At 28.9% G+C, this 24455-nt stretch overlaps 1 protein-coding gene across 3 annotated transcripts; it reads right to left on the bottom strand.

Annotated features, from left to right (window-relative positions):
- Positions 1 to 21721: 21721 nt before the first annotated feature.
- Ucp4A (Uncoupling protein 4A) lies at positions 21722 to 24251 on the bottom strand. 3 transcript variants are annotated; one of them, XM_015524664.2, is made up of 7 exons: positions 24101 to 24251; positions 23667 to 23863; positions 22678 to 22936; positions 22497 to 22619; positions 22228 to 22425; positions 22073 to 22165; positions 21722 to 21989 (listed from the first exon to the last, which is right to left on the bottom strand). In XM_015524664.2, exons 2-7 carry the CDS (start codon positions 23788 to 23790, stop codon positions 21815 to 21817), a joined length of 972 nt encoding a protein of 323 aa, XP_015380150.2. In that variant the 5' UTR covers positions 23791 to 23863; positions 24101 to 24251; the 3' UTR covers positions 21722 to 21814. The 3 variants fall into 3 exon arrangements, with proteins under 3 accessions (XP_015380150.2, XP_015380151.2, XP_015380152.2); XM_015524665.2 differs by having other exon boundaries at positions 23667 to 23860; positions 24101 to 24215; XM_015524666.2 differs by lacking the exon at positions 24101 to 24251 and adding an exon at positions 23939 to 23959.
- Between the last annotated feature and the right edge of the window lie 204 nt (positions 24252 to 24455).

Here is a 24455-nt window from a genome sequence, read left to right on the forward strand (position 1 = left end):
TTTCATTTATCAATCTTAAGCAGTACAATACTTTATATAATGACATAATATTTTATTAATAATATAGTATAATATTTGTGTTCAAAAATTCATTTTTGGATCTTGAATGAAGATCTTTATTTGTATAATAACAGTGTTTAAAATAATTTTTTAACAACATTTTTATCGTGATCAAAACTTTTTGATTAAAATTACTCATTACTTATATTATCTTCTTCTTGATAAAATAATATGTATAAATATAATGACCGTGAATTCATTACCAGAAGGCAGAAGGGCAAGGGTCTATTTCCGTATTGGGTACATACAATATGATACATGTGTGTTCATTAGACAAGGGGGATATTTTCTGGAACTAGTTCGGCTTAATCAGGGTCTCCCAAACTGTACAAACGAAACATATTAAAAAACATTTTATCAAAAAGTATTAAATTTTAATAGTAATATGTGCAATATTTCCCCTATTTATTCATATTATCATATTATAATACAGCAGCGTAATATTTTAATCTGTTGATGGTTTGAATTTAAATATTTTATCTATAATAATAGGAAAATGTAAGTTGAACACAAACGTAATGTTAGGGTATTAGTGGTATTCCAATCAATGTGGCATCAATAAGTTTTATAATTAATTAATAACTCGCGTAAACAATTACATTTATTTTATACTAAATTTCTAATTGGCAAACGCCACATGTGTAGGTACACTAGAAATTAATACTAAATTTTAAAATTGCAATAATTGTTTAGGTATGAACAAATTGAAAAAATATTATTTAATTTGTAGTTAGTACGAAAAATTGAATAAATGTTATTATGTCATAATTTATTTTTTATTGAATAGAGGGTAATTAATAATTGTAAACCATTGTGTTTTTTTTCTTACATAACTTACGCCGAAATGGGGAAACGGTCTGTTCTTTTATAGACTGTTAAGTTAAAGTGTATAGAAGTTAGAGAATATATTATTGTCTTTAATCAATGATGGCCAACTGGCTACTCGCCAGACTTTTTTGTCCGGCTTGCTGCCTTATTTAAAACTTACTAATAACAAAATATTATGTAATATTTTAGATTCTGAGTGGAGCGGGGAATGTATTGATTTTACCATGATGTGTGTGTGTGTTTTTTTTTGTGCCTGTCATACGTTTTGGGGCAGTAAAAGTACTTCGATTTTCGACTTAAGTGCCTCATTCGATTAGAAAGTGAATCTAATTGGTATACTTTGGAGGGTCAAAAGTAAAAAAATATCAATATTTTTCTAAATAATCGGGATAAACAAACTAAAAATTAAGGGAAAAACGGGAGATTTTGGTTTTTGATGTAACTTTAAAACAAATGACCATAGATTCATGAATTGTATATAAGTATATTATATCCACCATGTAATTTTGACTTAAGTTGAACTATTTATAGGCATATGTAATTTTTGATCATTATTAGTTTTTTTTTGAAATTAATATCGATAAAAATGTATTTGTTGGGTAGAAAAGCTAAATTAATCGCTATTTTTTTTTAATGTTTAATTTACAATCTATACATTTTATTAAAAAATCTTAGATTAAATTTGTGTGCATATAATATAGCACTGCACAATGCATTTTCTGTTTAATTAATTAACTAATAATACATTTTATTTAATATAAAAAAAATATTTTAGGTAATAGGTTTACACTTTACAATGTAATGTAATAATTCACACTGCCTATTATGCTAGATCTGGATTATAATATAAAATTATTATGCATTACAACATCGTTTATAGATCTAATGGACTTCGTAGTTTGCATGGCGTCATACAGCAAATTATATCCGCCGACACACTTTATCTTTATAATATATAATAATATATATATATGTGTGTGTGTGGACTGTGGATGGATATCTATATAAAAAAAAAACTCATCTGTAATTTTTAATTGTTTATGTTTGGCATTAAAAGCTTATTATGATCAATTTTTATGTATTCCTTTGAATAATATCTCATTAGTCGTTATGATTTTTCAAATTTTTGGTTATTATTCAGATTTTAAATTGTATTTTTCCACTTACCTATTTATATTATTTGACTGAAATATGTTTATAGATTCGTAACTGATTTATAATTGATATAGCCAGTATAGGTGATTAATATAGCTACCAATTTAGTAGTGCTTTATTGTTACATTAAATTATATTAATATCCATTAGATATTATAATTATTTTACATTTATTATAATTATATAATACCTTTACGCGCTATAATAGATATACTTGTGTGCAAATATACACATCTACATATAGAATAGATATATGCCATTTTATGCGGTAACTTTATAACTACATACATAAGTACTTATATACTTACTAACAATACTTTACATATAATTGATTTTTTCCCTTTACCAATTTAATTGTTTTCTAATTGCTTTGAAATTGACTGGCAAAATAACTATATATATCTAAAATCACTATATTTATGAAATATTTAATTTACTATTTTTGACATTAAAATGCCGCTTGCGGATATACATCTAGGTACAAAGTTTAATTTATGAGTACATTTAGGCCATTTAGGCCCACTTAGGTATGACGATGACCTATATAATAAATAAATTAAAGATACTAATAATAGATATATCTTAATATTCATACATTTAAAATATGAATATAATTGTAATCATCATTGTTAATTTTTTAAATCTCCTTTACACTTCTATACAGTGTCAATTAATAATTATGAAAGATATTAACTACAGACACGATCATAGACAATGGTAAATTAATGGGAAGGAAGTGGTCCATGAAGTGGATTGATGGATAAAACCATGTTAAATTTTGTATTTAAAAAACAAAAATAACTTTCCTGAAAAATTGGGAAATTTGAATGAAACGATAAAATGGAATTTTTTAGTAGTTTTATCAACCAGAATTAATTCGAGATTTAAAAAAAAAATACAAAAATAGGTACATATAATTACAATATTTTCAGGAAAAATATCCGCATTGATATGAATGAGTACATTAGTAAATTTCTATTTTCTATTTTAATTTTGTTTTTGATTCTGTGTGGAGAAAAATGCAAGAATATGTTAATTTTTACAATGAAATTTTAATTTTATTTCTGTGTCTATATCATCAATTGCCTATCACCTTTTTTAGTAGTGAAAATAATGTTCTGATTTTAACATTGCGAGTTGTTTCTGGTTTGAAAATAGGATATAATTGATACTTTAAAGGATAAAAATTAAAAATTAAAAATACTTTTCAAAATGATTGGGAAAAAATTCAGAAAAAACGGTAATTTCTATGCAATGTCAGTTTTTAACATAAATAATTGTAGAGTGTTAAGGAGTAATTAATGCAATTTACATGCAATTTCCCCCAAAGCAGAAAAGTAGCAGTTGAAAAATAAAATAAATGTATTGTCACAATTTTTTTTACAAGCATTCAAAAATTGAATTTTGACAAAATACGTAAAAATCACAAAAATCCGTAAATTATTTTGAACTATAGAAATTCATAAAAAATTTCTTTTTAAACCTAAGATTTGAAAAATTTTAATAATCTATAATATATCCTAGACAGATAAACCGTCTCCGCTCAGAATCGTTTTTCGTATACAATGATATAATATCATTAGATTCAAATTTAATTCCATCCATTACAGTAACCCACTTTAATCTACTATACAACAGAGTGACATCCACGACTTACCCGCTCTTTCTGATTTATGTATGATACAATTGATACTTAGTTAGAAAAAAATTAACGTCTCTATATAGGCATAGCCTACATATTATATTATATTCCTCAATTATTAGTCTATCAATTGTATAAAATATTATTATTCGTTATTATTGTATTATATATTAATGGAATAAAATATATGTAGACACGTGGGTGGAATCCAAGGTAAAATACATTGTAATTATAATAGTTGGATTTAACAGCCCTTAAAAAAGAATTGGTTAATGTTCTATAAATTGGAGTGTGAAAAACAGAGTGACAAAATTATAGTCAATTTTTGGAAAACTTGAGCATGTTTCTGTATAGGTACTTAATAATATTGATGTACACATTTTCAAATACATTTTTATAGAATAATATGTTAATATGGATAGGCTTGTACATTTATTACTATTCCTCATTTATTTACTGCTACTAGCCTAACTATATATTGTATCATATTCACATATATATAACTTTATAAATATTATGGTGTTATATACACCAAACATATCATAATATATCATATTCATATTCAGTTGTAAAAACACCACGCGTTCAACACGTGTCTGAGGTTATGTACCTGGATATGTAAAATGTATATAGTATATACTACACAATATACATGCATATAACGGCAATACTCAATTACGTAGGTTGAACGAAAATTATTATATATCATATTATACACGATGGAAGTTGTTGGCGTACAATATATATATATATACGTGACTCATTCATGATTTCTCCCTTCTACCGACATCACACGTCTATTAGTATATATATTATGTTTTAAACACAATAATATTATTATCTTGATAGTAATATTTACATGTGTGTATTTTTTTTTTCCTTTTCAATTATTTGGATTATCGTCGTCTCGGTAGTAGTGGCGGAGTGTGCGACGGTGGCGACGGTTAAGGAGAGTGGAGGAGAACAGGGTGCCAGACGCCGCCGCCGGGAGAGACAGACAGACTCCTGTCTCCCCCTACCCCTCCCACCATCCTCCTGACCATCACATACCCGACCGTGAATTTTATATAGGTCACCGACCTTGACCGATCACTTCATTATTACACACACAAACACACGTACATATATACGCACACAAAGAGACGGCAAAACGTAAACAAAACGGCGATTTATATACTAAATTATATTGCGCGTATAGACCGAGAAAACGTGTAGTGGTGGTAGGAAGAGTGTGTATAGCCGGTATGTGCAATATACGGATGATACCACGTGCTGCCAAAATTATATAGGTATATCGAATATTACGATAACATATACATAGTATGCGTGGAATATATTATAGGTATACACATTGACATTACATGTTAATGTTTACGTATCATACGTATATATATAGTATATACGGTACCTGTACTTTAAGCCGCGGAGTTTACCTACTCGAATGTTTAGTGAATTATACCATGGTATATTAGCTATAATATATTATTTTTTATTGAATATAAGTAAAAAAATATTAAATATTATTTTTCCTAAGAGCTTCAAGTTATTACCTATATATACTTTTTGGCTCCATTTTCGCATTCGTGTAGGTTAAAATAAGGAAATCTGATTTTTGCTATAAAATTTAAATAGCATGAGTAAAGTGTAGAGGAAAAAACTCATTAGTAATACGAATACCTACAAAAATTTCGCTTTAACATACGTGTAATGGGTTTTTTGTGAGGACGACGGTGGACATGTTGATATTAAAGTATTTGTATGCGTTCTTAAATTTTGTTGGAAGCGATTGTACATTATTTTGGTTAGATCAGTGGTAGAACTTATTTTTAAGTCGTTGTGGAGAAAAAGATTTGAACATACCATGGGGTGTGGATTAGTAACCTCAGCGTTATTGATTGAGATGCCTGAATTGATCAGATGTCAGAAGGTTCAGCAGGACCCCAAATTGCGATTCCGTAAGATCAAACTGGCCTTATGATTGACTTATATATGTAAGTATTTTATTTTTAAATGATATTTTGAAATTTAAGAGAAGTGGGAGGAAATTAATTTTATTGTTTGCTAATTTTCTTTTCTTTTTTAGTGGGGGCCTCAGGTTAGTATTTTATCTAGTATTATGCATAAATATTTAATTTTATTTAATTTTAGTTTGGACAGGAATGGGGATGTTGTACATGCGATTGATGGACGTGGTGTGTTTCGTTACTGAATAGATCACTGCAGTGGCGGTTATAACTGACTTTTAGGGGGGGGGGGGGCGTAAATTATAAAAACCATAGGACAATAATGAGTCGTTGGAATTTTTCCCCAATATTTTGAAATAATCCAAAATAGGTTCACCTTGTACTTACAATTAAATAAAAAAAGTATAGTCACAGATGCACAGTTAATCAACCATTTTAATAATAAAAATACACAATACAAGCATATTATGTCTTTTTTTTTGTTTAGCAAAACGTGTAATAATATATGTGAGTTTATGAGTATAATATAGCGTTTATTATATTTTTAGATTTATATTAAGAGGACGCTACACCCGCATGTGCTGTTGTCTCCGTCTTACAAGTGCGTTACATTGCAAAAACTGTTTCGCGCGGGAAAGAACCGAGAAAGATATAGTTATAACTTATAACTAAGAAACGAAATTTTCACCACATAAAAAGGAGGATTGTGTCTGTGCAATATCGTTTTTATTTTTTCGATATCCGAACTACAAAAAAGTTATTCATGCTTAAAAAACACAAAATTAATATATTATAAAACAATAAGAATTTTTTTTGTATAAATTATATCGAAAAAATAAAAACGATATTGCACAGTCAAAATTCTCCTTTTTATGTGGTGAACATATCGTTTCTTAGTTATAACTGTATCTTTCTCGGTTCTTTACCGTGCGAAACAGTTTTTGCAATGTTACGCACTTGTAAGACGGAGACAACACATACGGGTGTAGCGTCCTCTTAAAATTATCGTAATATCAGAATGGGAAATCTATTACATTATTGAGATTATTCCTAGCAGCCATATATATATATATATATATAAACAATGACACGCAACTTTCCGAATAACATATTACGTAGGTAGTACGTACATATATTATAATAACAAAAATTAATAAAATGTACTACAATTATTTAAAAATATACCGTATTAGATTGCACAAGACAACTTTACAAATTGCTGATACTATTTCTATAAATTAGAAACACAAAAAAATAGTACCATGATTAATACTTCTTTCAATATTTTATTAGAAAATTTCATTAATAATTTATTATAAAAAAACACGGACCAGGAGGGGGGGGCGATCCACCTATTGCCCCCCTTATATAACCGCCATTGAGTCACTGCAGTAAAGTATTGAATTTTAATTTGACAATAATTCATTGCAAACGACAAATTAACAAACGATATTATATGACTATGATTATTTTATAATTTTTTATTATTTACATTGCTTTATTATAGTAATTTATAAAATTACATTAGCAATTAGTATACCTAATTTTATATAAATATAATAGGAAATAGCTTAAAAATAAAAATTTTGAAAAAGGTCACTTCATCTTTGAAAAAACATCTTTGTAAATTTAATAAATGCATCGCTTTGCTCAGAATTTAAAATATCTTATTATTTATTATTATTAGGTAATAAGGTTTTAGGTTTTATATAGATGAGAAAATATAAAACATAAATTACATTATATTTAAGAGTATCATAATTTGTGAGTACACAACAAAAATATATTCTTGGAATTTCAGAGATATATATATATATAAACTTTCTAAATAATTTAATAATTAATAGAGATGATATCGCAGTAATTTTAATACACTTTAAGTTCCTAGGTACATTACTACATTCCTATTATTAGTCTTTCCAGTTGATGTGGACTGTGATGAGAAAATATATTGCCACTTTACCAGGAAAAATTATTTAATTAAATTAATTTAAAAACTCTTATAGCTTCTGTGTTTTCGTTTTATCTAAATACCATTTAAAGCTTTAAAAGTTAAGCTTGTACCTTGCAAACCTACTATAGTATCATTAGTATCAACTACAAGAGTACACGACTCCATAATTAATTTATGATTACATCATTGTTCGATTGCGGAACGGTTTTTTCCTTTTGGCCAGTTGTATATTATATTATCAGCTCGGGACACCACAGGTGTGGCAAGAAGATAAGGTGTCCGGATACAAGATAAAGTGTCTGGCAAGCTCCCCCTCCGCTGTCCGGTGACAGTTCATCAGCCGATGGCCAAGCCGCCAGCCAACCTTAAACCTGGCGTCTGCGAGTTTTTGTCTTTTTTCAACGGTCGAACCGAGCACAACGTCGTACTCGTTCACCCGTTTTTTGCGTGTCGCAAACCAAACCTTGTGTGATCACGTGGTGTCATTTTTCCACTTCGAACTTATGATCGATTGTGTCAAGCTTGTACCAAGCTAAGTTTAATTCTCGTTTGAATTCGTTAACGAAGAGCTTGTCCCCATTAGCTGTAGTTGTCGTTCTGCATCAAGGGACCAGAATACCAGATTATCCAGTGCTGTCACCTGTCGCCATCAGGTCATATATTATCATACAACTCATAACTGTGTCCATTCGTGTTCAGTGGCCATTTAAAATTATTATTTGTATGTTACGACCTTAATGCCCAATTATTAGTGTTTCATTATTATTTACATTTGTTGTACACTGCGTCACTGCAGCATTTGAGGTCATTGTACTCAATCTTATTTATGTATTATAAATGCCTATAAATACTAATTATTATACGTGCAATTATTGTTATTATACCATATTTTATATTTTAATGTTTTGGGCGCCCGCATATTATTAACCCATAATTTTTCATTTATACGATTTATTTGTAATATATATACTGTACGATCGGCGTACACCGTGATACTTTTTATACATTTATAAATTGGTCACCCGTCCCTGTCTATCATCTGCGCAAGTTGCGGCAGAAAACTGCTTATTATGTCGTAAGATCTGTCGCTGCGACAACAATCATTTTATTGAAAACAATGAAATATTCAAATAATATAAAGTTTTACAAGCGTCATCGTATAAAATATGGTTAACCTCAACGGATATATATAAATATATAATATAAATTAAAATATGTATAAATAAATATAAATTACAATACTACATATAAAAAAAAAAGTATAGTATAGCACAGGTACATGAAAGGTGGTCACACTTGTCTGAAATGACCTCGCTACGGATCGGCACGGCAAGTGCTGACAAAAAACAACGACTATCCTTGTCAGTTGTCGGTCTCACATGTGAATGCTGAAAAATTATCTAATTTTGCAAAGCGTACAATATTTATTAACATTAAAATAGTAATTATTAACTCAAGCATTCTGCATTATACCTCATGTATTATAATTATAATATCTATAATAATTAAATAATCCGTTTTAAACTATTGATCACTATAAGAATTTTGTCAAAAAAAATGTATCTTAAACACTCAGGGGTGTCATTTGGAGTAAAATCACAGAATAGTAAGCATCTTGAATAATATCTTTGATTTAATTGTCTGTGGTTTATTGAAGTCTAGTAGTAGTCGGTAGTAAAATAATACAATTGGTGGAGTAGCAATTATTACCCTTCATTATCCTATAATGACAAAGACTATTATATTTATATAATTGAATGGTTCGTCTAGTCCAAACACTGAGTCACATCATACACTGTTTTTTTTTTTATCATTCCGTTTACACGGAAAAATGGCAAATGTTCTAAAATATAGCTTTATTGATTTTATTCGCAATAAACCAAAGTCAAAACTTATAAATATGTAGTAATTATATAAACAGTGTAATATAATACTATCATTACATAAATTAGTAAAAAAAGTAAATAAGTAGAAATAAATTATCCCTTGTTATGTGTTAACGTCCTGCCAACACCTCAATATCTAGTAAAAATGTCCCAGGACCCAGATTAATAATTTACATTAATTAAAATAATTTATTAGGTTCTAATCAGTATTATAGATTGGAGTCGATAGTATGTAGGTACTTTTATCGACCAGAATATGAGTGAAACGGCTCGAAATGACTTCGAACATAATACAAAATAGAAAAATATAGAAATGTTTTCAAAAATAATAAATACTAGTTATGCTATAATTTATTAATTTATTCGTATTCTAATAAAATTCTGATTTCATATTTATTTTTGTATAATGCAATTCATTTGTTGAGTTTGATCATTAGGAACATTGCATATGGCTCGAAACATAATATTATAAATTATAACAATATATTATAGTATTAAAGTATAATTTAATCAATATTATTTTAAAGTTTCGAGTCTGCTGCAACTAGGTTGGAGCATTTAATATTACATTATGCATACGAATGTACAGCGCCGGATACTTTTCGGCCCACCGAGATTTTAAATTTCTACCGGCCCTCAACAAAGTATCGGCCCATTCGAAAAACATTTTTTATGATCACTCTTTTTATTTTTAGTATATGTGCTTTAAATAATAATTGTTTCTCTAAAGCACATTTACAAATTACCTATTCAATAGGTACATTATATTAAGTTACTTAGTATACTTCAGTTATATTATTAAAAAAAACGCAAAATATAAGATAGATAAAATAGATAATATAAATTTTTACGCGGCCCACCGAGATTTTCTCGGTAGCTCCCCGGCTCAATCCGGGCCTGCGAATGTATAAATCGAATATGTAAGGGAAACGGCTGTCAAACGAAATGTCGTTGATTTTGAGGGAATAATGATAGTAATCACGATGATAATAAAATATAATATCAAAACGCTGTCGGTGCATTCATGACGGCGAACGGTGGGAGCGATCCGTATTATTATTTTATAAAATGGGTACAACTCCTAAAAGAGAACTCGACGGGCGACGGCGGCGTCGATAACAGCAGCAGCAGCAGCAGCTGGCTCGGCCACCGGGCCTAGCTTTCCCCACCGCGCACGCGCATCGGTTGCCAACTGGTTGTTGTCTGTTCAGTGTTCACATTGTATTCGGCTTACTCACCACTATAACAAGCCAGTGGGCACCAAAAAACACGCGTGTGTACGACAACGTTGCAACCGGCCCCGTCTATTGTGTTGTGTTTCGAGAATAAAATATTTCAAGCCGAGTCGCTTACCTACTGCGACGGCTTATATTTATTTTGTTGGTAGTTGCCAGTTGGTACAACGTCGTTATTATTCGCTCGCCACGGTGTTCGTTATGAGCACAAGCAGAGGGCGCACCAGTAGTGCGGGTCGATGTGACTACATTCTACGTAGCGATGGGGTCGTTTTGATAAAAAAAACCTACCGCAAGGGCATCCCAAAATATCAACCGTTGGAAAGCGTGACACACGAGTACACAACGCACTAAAATATTCTCGTGAAATCAGAATTTAGGATGTATTATGATTGTTCGTGTAATGAAATCGTATGAAAACTCATTAATTTGGCGTTAAAGTGAAATAAAAAATCTTATATTTTAATTAATATTCTACTATTCTGCTCTGGTTATGTAGATATTATACAGATTTGTTAATTTTGAAATTATTTTAAACGTTTATAATGATACGATTAGGAGTAGGTACTTATCTATAAAAATAATATAACACCAATTATATTTTTTATAACGGTAAACAAGTGTTCAAGTCTAATTTTATTAAATATGAAATAATTTAGGTTCATTTACATTTTAGCTATTAATCTTGCAATTAAACAATACTATCGGACTAAATAGTTTTGACATCCAAAAATAAATAAAATTACATATTTATATGGATAGATAAGAATATAATATTTTATTTCATGAATTACACTACAGCAGAATAACATAATATTGAGATTCAAAAATTACGATGTAACTATGCTTTTTAGTTTTTGTATTGTGATGCATCGTTATATTCATAATATATGCTGGTAAAAGAATGAGACAAAAATTTTATATGGAATTTCGTAAAAAAGTAGAATTATCCTTAAATATTATTTATCGATTACCTACTCAAATAGTATATCATTGAATTTTTTCCGGCTGTCAAAGTATTGGTTATTCATGATGGTATTTAAGAAATCTTTTCAATAGGTATTGTCCATACATAATTACTCATCAGGTTAGATTATTTTGATTAAAATATGCATTCTAAAAATAAATACATTAAAACAATACACATAAAATGTAATTAATATAAATGTAACATTGTATAGTGATTAATTTAGTTAAAAATCTAATGCTATTATTACACATTTTCAATGTTATTTTCTTAAAACTTAATCAGTTAAAAAATCTTAGTACTCCATAAGTTTCGATTGGGATTCGTATCTATATAGTTCATATTATATATTATAAATTTCAAAAAAATAAAAAACTGCAAAGAATATGTTGTAGAAATGATGAACACATTTAAGTAAGTGCTTTACTGTTGTTTTAACCGGGTAATTAGTTTTAGATTTTAGAGAGTTATTACCTAATCTTATTTCATGCTTCTAAAAAATTGAACATTATAAAGAAAACGACCACTATGGGATTCTTATAGCTTTTCATTTGTTATTTATTTATAATAATAAAAGGAATGAACGAAATTATCAATAATGATGAGAAACACAGCAGCGTAAAATAAATAATTCTACATATTTTTTATAAAAAAAAACTATTAAGATGACCAGGGTTATCAAGTTGGTAAGTAAACTTTATTTACATTCAAATATTTTATCTCACGCCATACGGCTAATGTGCGCAACACGTGTTGTCCGAAAATAATATCTAAGGTCAAAACATAAAAACGTGGTGCAATCTCTCATTGATATAATTCTCAAAATCATCATAATATGATTATATACACTTACGCATAATGTTGCGTATGATGGTATACATATACACAACAATTGACATTTTATGTTGCATGTATAATAAGCTTAGAGCTTAGATACGGTAACTATAATCATTTTCTTTGGTGTTTAAAGGAATGAGTACCTACATGTGTACATATAAAACTCCATACACACACACGCACACGTTTTCGTTGTATCCCTTCATACCTCTCTTCAGTCTTTAAACAGTACGACACCTCCATCCTTACACCCTGCGAAGGTTCTGAGGTCGAATGCACTGTTGTATAATGTGTGACTGTAGTGTGACTAGTGTGAGGACCATCGGGATTATGCAAACAGGTGGCCAAGAGATAACAATTTTATTACATATATATATAGTTATGCGGTATGGCTGGCTGTTATATTGGTTATCTATAATACTATACTATTTCACAAACTAAATTTAATTTTATAAATTTATAAATTTTATTAAAAACTACGTTGTTATTATTAGATACTATTTAGTATTAATTATCATTGTCGTGATTATATAGCTGTATATAATAATACGAGTATATTATAGGTACTATATATAGTAACCACCGTAGGTATACACCGATTAGACTGGTTTACGGAATAGGTACATAAATAGTAAGTCCTTTGTCTTTACATAGAAAACATATTTTGGACAAAACTATTAGCATTAATTATAGAATAGAATATTCTATAATCAATGCTATTAGATATTAATATATATTATCTATATAATGTTTATTGTGTGTCATTTTTTTAAACAAATATTACTTTATTAATACTACTAGGGTCTATATAGGAGTATATAAATTAACGCTCTAAAAATTGTGTTCAGCATTATTATAAATTAAAAATGTTTTCCATATCGGTAAATGTATTAAAAATATCGTTTTTTTTGATTTCCTCACTACGTTTCTCTAAGTTTTCTCATGATATGTCACCAAATTCCTATGTAAGATTTCATAAATTGTCCATGTACATTAACTAGCTATTAAAAAATCAAAAAGTTAGGTACTTACTACTTAATTGTTATTATTTTTGTACACAGCTGCCTGGACCGATATGTATTATTACTGTTATACATTATGATATTAGTAACAATTAAGAATGTCTGAGATACATCGTTACACGATGCTAGGAATTAGAAATAATGAAACACTAAAATCATAGTAATATAGTATAGAAACTTTATATAGTCCATACTCCATAGTTAATACAGATTAATGTGAAGACATAATGTATAAAATACATAATACGCCTATATTTAAAATTACATTGGCATGCCAATATTATATTAAATCTAATAAATACCATTAATAATAATAAGTTACAATATACATAGGTGGTATATAATACTTTACTAGTTAGTAATGCTGTATTAGTACCTAAACGTCCTAAACCTATAATATTCCTAATATCATAGTATTGTATTATACAATAGATTATAGATTTACTTCTTTAACTAGAATAGTTAGATATTTTAGTTGATCAATCCAAAATGTTGATAAAACAGTTGGTCAAGGACCATTAGGTGGTAAAAAACTTAGAGCCTTATAGCTAAAGCTTTTAAAAAAAGAAATAGCAATAAATTAATAATCCTATAAGAACTTGGCATTTTACTAATTATTTATATAATAGGTTTTAAAACAAACCACGGCGATATGACACCTAGTGGATGGATACTATATCTAAAAGAACAACAATATTAAATTAATATTGAGTTGATTTTTATTAGAGAACTTATGAAAAAAGAATTAAAATTGAAACTTTAATCAAAATGTATAGAAAGACCAGAGGTCGCGACGATGCGCGGTTGAGCGACCTGCAATATTTCGTATCCGTATTGATTTTGTCTTCAACTGTAGTATCGTTCGTTTTTCATGATTTTGTTTTTAGTTTTCTCTACATTTAAACGCTTTATAAATTATACGCATAGATTATGACTTTATTAATATAATTTGTGGTCATAATATTGATAAATTAATAGAAATTATCAAATTTTTGTATTTTTTTTTATGTTGGTACAATTTAAGCATATTCGTTTTAAACAAAATCAGTTTAAATTATTTGTTCAATTCAGAAAACAATCATCTTGATTTCAAACCTCTAAGCTCTATAGCAGAACTTCGAAATTACAAATGTTTATCATTTTATACTTACCTAATGGTCTATTATAATTAAAAATAATTATACAGAGACACAGCTAGAGTGATTAACTAAGCATAGTCATTCACTTTAATCTTTTAATGAGGTAGCTATTTTGGTTCTTGGAATTTGTAAGTAGGTATCTTTAAAGACATCATATTTTCAAATAATATCAAAGTTAAAATTTAAAATATAATACTAACTATTAAACTAAAAATAATAGGTAATTGGAAATTAGTATTGATTTTGAATACCTTTGCATACTTTGAGAAATTATTTAAAATATAGGTATTTGAGTAAACTTACCTAAAAAGTGTTTGAACACTTTTATTCAAATATTTTTACTTGGCAAGATTGTAGATTATAGGCACTCAATGGCTGCTCGAATAAAGTATATTTTAATTACGTGATTCACTGAAATATTATTGGGTGAGTGTCCTAAGGTAAAAAAAAGAAGCTTGAGCAATTTTTAAAGATTATTTAACCACTATAATAAAAAATGAGTTCACAATTTGGAGAGTAGAAAGTAAAAAAATGTTAATAACGAATCGTGTAAAAGTATTAAATAATAGTCAAGGAAAATAGGTGTCAATAAGCCACTACTGCGACTGCCTATACTAAAAAATTCCAAAACTCAGAAATAATTGAATAAGAGCATCGTTCAAAAATAAAAGAGGATGGTGTGTTCGGTGCATACTGCATAATCTACCTTGTGGATTATTATTATTAAGCATTAAGCGGCGAAGGAAAAAACAATGTTTATCAACAATCGGTTTCAAATAGAATGACTTGCGAATCATATTTATTTATTTGTGTATAAAGTATTTAATTGCTTAAACAAAATGTTAATGTTCAATCGAATATGTTTACGGTACGTCGGTACAGTATAGATACCTACTATACAGTGTACCTAATACATCCAATCAGGCCCGGATTTATAGAACAATGGGCCCCATTAAGGCACTAAAAATTTAACAAAATAAATGATATTTTGAATTCTTAATTTTTGTCTGGGGGCCCCATAACATTGTGGGCCCTGGGGACGCGACCCCTCTGCCCCCCCATAGTTTGGGCCTGCATCCAATGCAATATAAATTGATACGTCAATTATATTAATTATTTTGCCTGGCAGAAAAAGATAAATTTTTTAGTATTATTGTATCATAATGCAGCGGTGGTAGCTTATAATAATATTATGTTGACGCGTCAGTTATTAATTATTTCTAAAAGTACGCGAATTGGGACTGAATTGTGAACGCCTGAAAGAATACTACATAAATTACAGTAGGTATAATATTCGTAACGCCGTACATGTGAATGCATGTTCAAAAGCAAATATATACACTATACAGATAAACATATATATTCACTTTAATAAACAGCTTATTGAGAAAACTGAAAATCTTTGTAATTATACTTATAAGTAATACAGGTAATACAGTAATTAAAAACTTAGTTTGGAGGTCAATTTTCAGAATTATAAAATCTAGCGGGTCAGAGTATAAATAAAATATTGTAAATGTGTACATTTTCAATGAGTAATTTTTTCTAAAGCACATCAATCTATTTTTTCAGTTAAACTGGACTTCTTTGCAAGGTTGTATTCAATTTGCATCAAAATTGACTCAAAATATATAAAACATATTGTGTGTAATTTGCACTATTTTTTGAAAATGCGTTTGTAATTTGCACCATCCTCAATATTAGTAGTTAGAGATAGGAATTATAATTTGCACCGAAATTAAAAATGATTATTTTTTCGATAATACCTACTAAAAAGTTTCTATATTCTAATATAACTTTAGATTAGTTTTTATTTATAAAATAGCTGAGTTTATACACATATTGTTGTACGTTTTTCTCATCATGATTTATATTTACACTTTCATCATGGACAATCGTCATATTTTCACCTGTAGCAAACAATAATTGAACAGAACATTTTTTCTGTGTACAACGCCAACGAATTATATTTGTAGTTTTTGTTTTATATGCAAAATAAAAAGTATAGTTATTGTATTCTACTACAATATCTTCCGAGATTACTTTTAATCATATTAACTTCTATATTTAAAGAAAAAATTAAAAACTGTACTACACAAATATCAGTAGTTATATCATATGATATTGGCATACGTTTTAATATAATAATAATTAATAATTCGCAATAATTGTAAAATATATCTAAGTAGCAAAGTATAGGTACTCGTACTTCATTCTATATCATAATATAATTTATATGTATGAAAATAAAATGTATAGTAAAACTTATTATACTATAGCAAATATAGTGTATTTTTTATACAAGTACCTGTCTTCCATCGTGTTAGAACTGAAATTGACATATCTTTAATTAGGTGCAAATAACAAAGTCCCCAAACTCAACTGTGAAACTCATATTTATTTCGAATTAAAGCGATGCATTATTACCTATCTTACTTTTTAATTCTTCTACTAAAGAGTGGCCAGATAAAAAAATTACACAGATCGGATGTAGTCTGCAAGTTGTATATCTCTTATATATTCCCTATGTAAGCTTATTTTTATTCATTTTATTTTTTTTCGGTGCCCAATTAATTTTTGAAGATAATTTAAAATTATTACCAGGCCACAACAATGGGCACCCTTTAGGAGGAGGGGGTCAAGGCGTGACATACTTTCTCTGTAGAATATCCATGCAATTTATTAATTTATTTTAAATGTTATATCAGTATGAAAATATTACCATTGTTATTATTTTTGTCTAATTATTTGTGATTATAATGTATTTATATTTTGTATTTGTTTTGTGGTTCCATGCAGTGGCCAGTAGTGTACCTACTCTTAAGTCTTAGTAAATGTATACGATTTCTCTCGCCAATCTCAAAATATAGAATTTACTAAGTTAAATAAAATCTGAAATTAAGTGGCTTGGTGAGGCGCGGTCGTACGCTCAATCTGCGGAAACGCACTGAGTGTACGTACCAGCCGCAGTTGCTAGCTCCCGGATGGGTGACCACCCGGGATTTTTAGCAACATATCCTTGCCACACATACACAAACACGTGTTACAACCCTACCCAATTAAAAACCTACAAACAAACATACAAAAATAATCCCTACCGTACCACCCCACACCCAATGGCCTATGTTGCCGCGGGTTCTCCTTACAAAAAAAAAAAAAAAATCTGAAATTTACTCTATAGGCACCCTATAGTATACAGGCCACTTAATTTGTATTTCTTTATTTTTCACTTGTTTTTTTTATTTAACAAATTAAATTCAACTTAACAACAAACTAAGCAGATTGCAGGAGTTTTAAAAATCAAACATTTATTATTATAAGTAAGTGTATATCTTCGATTTTGCTACTGTGAAAAAAGATTTAAATTAATTTTACTAGCCTCTTATTTTTCTCCTTAATAATCACCGAAAAATAATAGTGTTTACTGTTTACTAATAGCAGTAATAGCTAATAATAATAATAATAATAATAAACCACTAAAAAGGACGCTATTCGGACATTTGTTGTTTCCGTTTTACAAGTGCATACATAACAACCAAATTTATGCTCAGCAGATAACGTTTATAGCTTCGTTAATTTGAAATTAGAGTACATCGACTTAGTATTTAACTTGATGTTTACTGTTTAAAACAGTGCTTCTCAACCTTTTGGATATCAGTATATCCTAATGATGGAAAATTTCCTGAAAAAATGTATAACTATTTGGTCGTAAATATAATCCATTATTTATCTTTGTTGAGTACTGAAAAAAATGTACCTATTCAATCAAATAAACACCGAAACTATTTTGAATAAATATTGTATGAAACCCAGAAAAATTATACTGATTTAAAAAGTATATATAAATTAATAATTATTTATTTATTTTTACAAGATTATGAAATTAAAATGTTTCAGTATGTTACTGATATTGTAGTAAAAAAATAATATTATAAATGTTGTTCATTTTTTTATTTTTGTAAAATGTCTTAATATGTGTTTTAAAGTATCGACAACCTAGTAATCCCTTCGTCAGACGAAGTAAAATACCTAGGGCTAACATTCGACAAACGCCTCAATTGGAGCTCGCATATTAAACAAAAACGTAAATCAGTGAACTCCAGACTTCATCTTCTGAGACCCCTACTAAAATCAAAACTTTCCTTAACCAACAAACTTACGATATACAAATCGATAATCCGCCCGGCTTGGCTCTATGGCATCCAACTATGGGGGCCAGCAAAACCATCAAACACCAAAACCCTCCAAGCATTCCAGTCCATATGCCTACGCCTAATAACCTCTGCCCCTTGGTATGTTACCAATAAAAACCTCCATAAAGATCTGAACATGCCAACCCTTAACGACCTAGCCAAATCCTTCTACTCAAAATTCCACTCAACGCTCCGCGCTCATTCAAACCCCATCATTAAAAGCCTATCCTCTACCATCATTCCTAGAAGGTTAAAAAGGCAATGGCCAAGAGATCTCCTCATCATCTAACTTAAATTAAAAAAAAAAAAAAAAAAAAAAACATTAAATAAATAAACTCAAACCCTAATTTCTGGTCAGGTGGCACTGCTGGGAGCCTTCCTCCTCTTGTTAATTTTTTCTTTTTTTTTTCACATATTACTTATTACTCTGTCACCACACTTACTCATTATACACTTACATGTATAGATTGTAAATATACTTTATTTTTAATAAAAAAAAAAAAAAAGTATGGATGTATCGATTAATGTAGGTCTATGTGAAGGGGTTGTGGGGGGCTTTGCCCCCCACGGCTCTGTGATGCATCCTCAGATTTAGCACCCCACATTTTAGAGATTTAGTTGCACCTATGCTTACTGCATGAGGTAGGCCGATTTAGACACCCTATTTTTCTATATCAGTGATCACCAATTAATACTCGTATTTTTAGTTGCCATATTAGGAACTTTGAAATTGTTCACAGACCATCAAAATTGCAGTCATCGTCGGTAAAAATCAGAAGGTAAACGAGGATGATAAATCACAACACTAGAACGTATGATATTATTATATTAACGGTTTTTATTTTTGTTTTCAGGCCAGATAAAATTTTTTCAAGGGCCATGTGGAAAAATGTTATTGCCATATGTAACTATATTTTTTAATTTATTGGGTTTATTCATTGGGTCCATTAATCTTCCGCCCGTTAGATTAATGAAATAAAATAAAAACTATCAAATCGTTCAATCGTTGCCACTGCTTCACAATCATAAGACAAACGTATATGGTAAGGGATTTTTAGACTCACGAGTGCTGAATATTGTGGTACTCAATGCCGGCCCGATGGTTTTCGGGGGCCTGGTGCAGAATTTTGCGGGAACCCATGGTTCAAATATATTTATTTATCAACTATTTATATATACATATACATATCCATATTTATTTTTTACATAATTTGTGGCCCATGGGGCCCCCACAAGCGCCTGCAGGTGAGGTCTCATTGCTTGCCTCCCACTAGGGCCGGCACTGGTGGTAATGCTTTATTATCTATAAACAATACATTTAAATATATATAAATTGTGTCAAAATGAATTTGTTAAGTATATGTGTATCACTAATATCTCATTACTGAGATGTAGAAATAAACATTGTAGAGCTTTTTTAATTCTTGCAGATAAAAAATAATGTTATTACCTATTTATTTAAAAATGTAAATCATAAAAAGTACCCATAATTTTTAAGTTTAACTGAGTTAAATGGACGTCACAACTGCATATGTTATCTCCATCTTACGAAAGTATACAAGTATACTATAAGCTATAACAAAGCAAATTTGAAAACAGCTGCAGAACAGATTTCGTTTTGTTAATTGTTGGAATTAATATGTAAGTGAATTGACCCAGTAGGTTAGGTACAACTTGTACGAAGTAAAAGTAAAAAATATGAATTTATGAGCCAATTAATTCGTAATAAAAAATACATTTTCTACTCAGACATTTTATTTTATGTCCGGCTATTTAACATCTTTTTACGCGAAAGAATTAAATATTTAGTTTGTGTTGTATAAATTATCATTGAACTTGAAATAAATGGTATTGAATGAAAACAGTGATTAGTGTTAGCAATAGATATCGGGTTTAATTGGCATCATAGATTGTATAATGTATTTAATATTTACGTATAGGTACTTATATATTTTATAGAAATGTTGATAAATTTCTATAAAATTTAGTTAGGTAATTTGTATACACGAAAGATAATTTTACAAGTAAATTAAACCAACAGGTAAATTTAAGTTGTACACGATGTAGTTAATACTATAAAATAATTAGTATTTGGCTAAACATAAAATATAGATTAAATAGTTAACTTATCAAACATTTCAATACAAAAGTTATTATTTTAAACATAAATAACACTAATAACTACACAAATTTGAGCCAAAAGTGATGATAACTTCAGTAATGTATAAATGATGTTAAAACACAATTTTTAATTATTAAATTTTGAAGGTGGTATAATATTATTGACATTAACTGTCTGTCATTTCAACATACAATATAGAAAAATATTATTCTGTATTTCTTTAACTGTAGGTTTAAGGGTAAGATCATAGTCAATCCATATAAATGTCACTTAATTGAAAGAGAAAAAATAAATCTATGAAAGTAAAAATTTGTAAGAAGTTAATAAAAAAGCAAATTATTAGTCCCTATCTTCAAAATATTATTTTTAAAGTAATACTTTACTTTTGAAATAATAATATTAAAATCTGTTGATTTAAAAATGATGAGTTACCATTTAATCACAAATCAAGTTAAATTAAATAAAAATAAATTTAATTCAATATGGTAATAAGTAAAGAGTATTTAATTCTTACTAATTTAATTTTAAGCCTGCAGTAAATGCCCGAAATTTTTCTATATTGTTTGATAGAAATAATGTTGTCTTATGATTGATTTTGTTTAATAATATAATCCATCGTACTTGTACAAAAATCAAACTCTAGATTCTACAAAATAAACTATGTGTAGTGTGTATGTATATGACCTACATTTTCTATACAATCAAGGAAAATATAGATGATGAAAATAAACATCTGGATATATTTTAGAACCAACTTAAAAGAAGAAAAACATAATAAAAATGAGATCTAATGATTATTTTCTGTAATTTCTAAAACCCAGTAGCACCAAGCATATGACGTATTTGTTCAAAACTCATCCAAAAAGTCAATGACCAAGGTGCCATCCTAATCCAAACAGGTAAAAATCCTTTATAAAGAGCAAAAAACCCTTCATTTTCAATAGTCTTAAACAGGCAGTCCAAAGATCCTTTATATATCAAACCACTAAAAAAAAAAAAAAATATGAACAAAATTGAACCTTGAAAATGTTTTTTTTTTTTAAATAGATTTACAGTGATTGAACTTACATTCCATTTTTGTCAGTTGGTTGATTCATAACACGTGTTTTTACAACATCTGCTGGAGTTCCTAATGTAGCTGCTACTAATCCAGCACATACACTGAAATAATAAATCACACTTAAAAAACTTAACAGTTTATGTAAAATAATAAAATAAGTTACCTAGAAAGGCAATGTAGAAGATGTGAATCAGGTAATCCAGTTTTAAGCATAATTACTTGCTTAGCTGTATCATAAGTAGTCAAATCACCAAGATTCACAAGAGCAGCACGTTGTACATTGGGTATAGAGCCTTTCCACAAACCACGAACACCACTTTCGGATACTATTTTTTTGAATGCATGTGCTGCACCTAACACTCTTGTATAAAATAATAAAATATTATAAATATAAATGTTAAATAATTGTAATATGATATATAATAGGTATACCTAGCAGGCTCTCCCATCAGACGCCGTTTGCCTTCCATCTGTATTTGAACTTTGATTAAATCAGCTGGACTAGCAACAAACTGAGCAATAACACCAGACATGACTCCGCTTATGGCCGATTTCCTGAAGTTAAATAATAAATCAAAGAATCTACCTATTTGTGTTGTTTATTTGTGAATACCATATCGGAAATGACCCATCTTCATTTTTTAATAATAATTTATCACGCATGGTTTCGTACGACACAATCCTAATACCAGAATACACTACATGTCTATAAAGTGCAGGTGTTACCCCTTGCCATAATTTTAGGGCACCTTCTTCATTGACAATACCGATAGCCGTTTTTAACATGCCTCTATACTGTGTAGGTTTACTGCTAGTAGCTACTTCACCTTGTATTTGTAAACGGGTCTTGGTCAAATCCAATGGGTATGTCACTGCACAAGATTAAATAATATTTAATAAATATTAAGGTATAAATATGTGTATGATTATTATAACAAATTAAGTAAAAAACCATATTGGTGCAATCAGCAGGAGAGCTAAGATTTTTTGGGAATGCAGAAAAGTCTTAAATAATAATTAAGAGTATGGACATATTGAAATTGTACCACAAAAGTGGGTAAACATAGACTTCGAACTTACCAATTATCCACATCTAATGGTTAATAGGAAGTATTTATTAATGAAACAATTTTAGATAAATATGAACAAACGTGTTCACTGTAATTATATTTCTAGTATAATTATTAATTACATAACTAATTAATAGATAAATAATTTGTTATATATAAAATATTAAAACTAGGGATATTGATTTAATGAAGAAAAAAAAATTTTAAAAATACATTTCAAATCTTAAAATATTAACTAAAAAGTAAAATAACCAATATTTTTGTTAATTTACAAAAACTTATGAAAAAAATAAAAATAATAATTAAAAACATGTATATAAAAAGTTTTGATTAACAGGAATTATAAAAAAAATTATCTAAAAAAGTAATAAAAATTGAAATATGACCTATATAGGCTCAAAAAGTACTAAAAATTAAAAAATTTGGTTTTTGGCATTATATAATGCCAATTATAATTGGTGCTTAAGCCCCCCTAATATTTTTGATGATTTGCAATTTAATGGATTTATACGGTTCTTATAAAAGTACTCACATATTTCTGCAACACTAGCAGCTACCACAGACACAATATATGTACACCAGAATGAATCAGCATAGTTGTATACTTTGGTTCCAGGTGCTTTGTCTTTGATGGATACCACTTGTGTGAACACCATTATTGGTTTTATTAAACACTGTTATTATTATCATCAGACACGTTACTGAAATGTAAGTCACCGGAAACTGCTGCTGTATAACAAATAAGCCAAGCATACAATTGATTGAGTGATTGGTAAGTATGAACTGAGTTATTATTATTACTACCTACTGCCAAACCATGAGATTAGATAGAAAATTAAACACAAAGGTAGGTAGGTAGATAAAATACTGAGTACCTATATTCGGGAGAATAAGGAAGTCGATAGTGTAGATTAGGTATGATTTTATTTGTTCTATCAAACAATTTTGCAGACTATAAATACTTACCATTTAGAGGATTTGACCCTGTAAAGTTTTTTCGTATTTACTATTTTGTAGTTAACACATTTGACATTCAAAGTCAAACATCATTCTAACGACTTACGAAACCGAAAGAATTTTTAGATTGTAAACACTGATAAGGACAACCTGATGTTCTAGCCTGCAGCTGTCCTGACCGTACGGCTGTTTGATAACACTCGCAAATGTATAAAAAATAAACATGTGATTAAACCACACACTACGGGTATTATATATACAATTATTAGTCCTATTTTTGGCAGTGTTTGATTTGGTAATAAATTTGAGGAGATAGTCAAAGTGTAAAACAATTTGACTATTTGAAAATTTAAATATTTTATTA

This window comes from Diuraphis noxia, unplaced genomic scaffold, assembly GCF_037042655.1.
Source record: "Diuraphis noxia isolate RWA-SAM2 unplaced genomic scaffold, SU_Dnox_SAM2 contig0002, whole genome shotgun sequence".
NCBI lineage: Eukaryota > Metazoa > Arthropoda > Insecta > Hemiptera > Aphididae > Diuraphis > Diuraphis noxia.

Bases quoted from the DNA above. Each gene is read 5' to 3' on its own strand.
- Ucp4A (XM_015524664.2), bottom strand. From the start codon at position 23,790: ATGGTGTTCACACAAGTGGTATCCATCAAAGACAAAGCACCTGGAACC. The intron at 22,937-23,666 runs GTGAGTACTTTT...AATCTTGTGCAG, and splicing joins TGCTAGTGTTGCAGAAATAT to TGACATACCCATTGGATTTG. The intron at 22,166-22,227 runs GTAACTTATTTT...TTATTATTTCAG, and splicing joins CTTCTACATTGCCTTTCTAG to TGTATGTGCTGGATTAGTAG.